Source organism: Fulmarus glacialis, unplaced genomic scaffold (assembly GCF_000690835.1).
Source record: "Fulmarus glacialis isolate BGI_N327 unplaced genomic scaffold, ASM69083v1 scaffold13726, whole genome shotgun sequence".
NCBI lineage: Eukaryota > Metazoa > Chordata > Aves > Procellariiformes > Procellariidae > Fulmarus > Fulmarus glacialis.
The window spans coordinates 20781-24161 of record NW_009217568.1 but is presented as its reverse complement, the minus strand read 5'-3'; the positions used below and the strand labels follow the sequence as shown (position 1 = coordinate 24161).

Here is a 3381-nt window from a genome sequence, read left to right as displayed (position 1 = left end):
ATTTATATTTAAGATAATGGGTGGGAATGGTACTAGGCTCTGTCGCAGGGTCTCACAGTGCTTGTATTTGCATTTGAGTGGCTGTGCCTGGGAAATTCTGCGTTTTTCCCAAATGCCGTGTTACCTCTCCAGCCAAGGACGGTGCGTATTTCTGACAGGCTTGCAGGGAAAATGTTCTCAACTTGATTTTTAACCACTGCAAAGCAGGAAGATCAGCCGAGGGAGATATTGCACATTGCTGGATGTCGTTCCCAAAGGAAGGATATTCTTTTTTCCCCTTTTTTTCCATCCTTGTAAAAGTGGTCCATTTTCTCCCCAGACATCAGGCATCCAGAAGAGCTCTCCCTGTTGAGGAAACCCAGAGATCCGTCAAAGAAAAAAAAGAAGAAGTTGGATGATCAATGTGAAGACGATGCCTTCGAGCTGGAGGGTCCGCTGATCACGCCGGGGTCCGGTGAGCCGGGGCTTGCTTTGTAAGGACGGGCTTGCAGGGAAGGGGTTGGCAGGAGGCAAACATAATAAAATGGGGGGGGAAAATGACATCGAGGTATCGGTCTGACGTAATTCCTTAAGGTCTGTGCAAGAAACGGACCCCAAATAAATTCCACAAGTCACCCAGGGCTGCAGCACTCGGTCGCTGTCGCACAGATGCATGCCTGAAGCTGTCACGCGTAGAGGGGAGCAGAACAAACCAGACTTTATAAAATAAAACAGAAACCAAGTGTGACCACTTTAACACTCAGGTTGTGTTACTGAAAGGTTTTCTTACCCTGTTAAGAAAGGAGTTAAATGGAAAATCGTTCCTAATGTCAAATTCCAGGTGTGTTTTAGGCAGTACCACCGTTCTACTCCTTATTTATAGCCCAGCAAACCCAGTATTATATTAATTGCATTAGTGTTCCCTTATGTTAAGGGCGTAGCTATAGATTGTAATGCTAAAAAAAAACCCTTTTATTGCTGGGGGCAGGGTAGTTTGCCAGTCCGGCTGACAGAACCTGAACAGAGCTACTAAGAGAATTGCTAATGGAGTAACATCGCTGATGGAGTAACGTCTCTTGCCACGGGGAGCAGATTGATGCAGGGAGGTGTTTTGCAAGCGGAGGGGTTTTTCGGCTCTGCTCCGCGGCTGCTGGACGTTTGGTGTTTGAAGGCAAATGGCAGGAGCTTAAACCATAAAGTCGGTCAAGTGGGAGCACTTTAGCCCAAATGGACTTACGGAGAAAGCCGCAGCGATGCGCGCTGCCGGGCGGGCCGGACGTGTCTGGCTGCCAAAGCTCTTGGTTTTAAATCCAGCGATGAGAGGGAAGCAGGGCAGCTTTAATTAAAAAAAAAAAAAATCTTGGAATTCAGTGAATTTGTATTAATTGGTCTTAAATTAACTGAAGTATAAGTGCAGGGTGGTTAATGGCATTGGTGGCTCTGGGCTTGCAAGCGGAAAGGTTTTGGGTGCGCAGGGCACGGGCGAGGGCGACGATGCCAAAGTGATGTGCACCACGGGCTCTGCAGCAAACCATCAGCACGGGTCTGTAGCAAGGGAAAAATAATCCTTCTGTTGCTCTGGTCTCGCTCTTTCTCCTCTAAGTTACTTAAAAATACTTCTGGGCTAGTCCTCTCCCACTCCTGGCTCAGGGAGTTCTCCCTGCATCGGGCGAGGCTCCAGTCAATTTTCATTTTCATTTGGCATTTTCATCTTGAAAAGCAGCAATTAGCCTTTCCAAAAGTCAGTGTTCACAGAGAGCATCTCCGTTAGATTAATAGGAAATACTTGGCCCGCTTTGGGGAAATGTATGCAAAAAATATTTTTAAATTTTTTTTATTTATTGGTCTTTCAGCGCGTCACTTTGAAATGCCATGCTGGTTTTTCTTTCTTTTTTGTGAATGAAATTACTTTCGCTGCAGGTTTAATTACTGCAGCTACCTGTGAAGTTTAGGTCCCGTTAGTTAAAAGTAATGTTTTTAATCTGAATAAACTCTTTCTAGTGTGGTTCCAACATTAGTTTGTGTGCTGAACGCTTCTGTAAAACGAGTTAATATTTCAGAATCTGCTTATTTCAGTGCCTGTGGATTTAACGGGCGTGTTTTGTCACCGAGAACCCCGTTCCTGGCAATGAAACCATTTAAATCACTGTAGGCAGAGCTGTCAATACACCCACAGTACACATTGCCCAACACTTTCCATTAGAAGACCTGTATTCACTTGTTTATAAGTTGGCCAAACTTATAGCCATTTCAACTGGAACTTTCCATGACATTGCCTGCCTGGGGGAAATTTTTTAAGGGAAGTTTCTTCTGAGATGTTTCAGAGATTTGGAGAAGGCAATGAGGAGAGCATCCGAGGGGAAGCTTTGCTCCCTTGGAGCAGGCACTCGATCGAAGGGATGTGGGGGGATGTCCATGGGAAAACCTGCCTGATTTGGGGCAAAAATTGGGTTTTGCTTTTGTTGGTCCAGTTAATGCTCAGCCCTGTCTGCTTGAGCCACGTGAAGGCTGAGGCTGGCACGCTGCGAGAGCGGGTGGGGAGGAGGCAAGAGCATCTTTCGGGATGCAGTTTATGGATGGTGATGGTGGTTTATTGCTGGTTTTTGTTGGACTGCTTTGCTCCAGCCTAACAACGGTCCATGGGGAGAGCACGTTTCTGCTGCTTTTATAATCATAGAATCCCAGAATATCTCAAGTTGGAAGGGACCATAAGGATCCTTGAGTCCAACTCCCAAAGTATAAGTACCGGCTATAAGTACCTGGCAAGTCACTCCCAGCCTTCTCCATGCAAGTGTGAAGCTTGAAGGTGGATATTTCCATCCCTTCACCATTTCTACTGCTTTTTTGCTCCCACCCAGTTTGCTGGGTCTGTTCCGGTGACAGGTTCCCACGGTGCTTACTGGTCCCCAGGCTTTTTGTCAAAAAATTAATCCAGACCAGGATGCTGGCAAAACTAGCAGGAGCATTAAAAATATCTAGTTGTCACTTATATTTTCCATCCTATCAGGCAGTTTAGAATCATGTTTCTGTATTATTTAAGTTTCCTAACCAAGATGTTGGCTGTCATTGGTACGATGCTGCCGATTCAAACCGTTCGTACTGCTCCTTGAGATAGCTATCGCAAAAAATGAGAGTTTGGAAAGGTTTTTCTGTTGTTTTGGTCTTAGACTTTTCCAGATGTCTAGCTCAGCTTTCTGTCGTTTCTTGGGCGTTCAGGGAGGAGGGATTGTTTGGAGTGAGGAGCTGGAGGGTGGCCCGAGGTGGTGGTTCAGGGCAGCAGCAAGAGGTGGCACAGAAGACCTTGCTTCTGGCATCTCAACCCTGCCATGTGCCCATTCAACACCCTTAATAGTGCTCTTGGAGGTAGAGTCTGGGTGCATTGAATTGCACGTCTGAACGGGC

The 3381-nt window shown here is 46.2% G+C and overlaps 1 protein-coding gene across 1 annotated transcript in view; it reads left to right on the top strand.

The window, feature by feature from the left end:
- Positions 1-319: 319 nt before the first annotated feature.
- The window catches only part of FERMT2 (fermitin family member 2), a gene marked incomplete at its 5' end in the record, with an annotated part of 19875 nt that continues 16813 nt past the window's right edge, over positions 320-3381 (top strand). Inside the window, one exon of the mRNA XM_009579728.1 lies at positions 320-454. Coding sequence (XP_009578023.1) covers positions 320-454 — 135 coding nt within the window. The remainder of the gene's footprint in view (positions 455-3381) is intronic.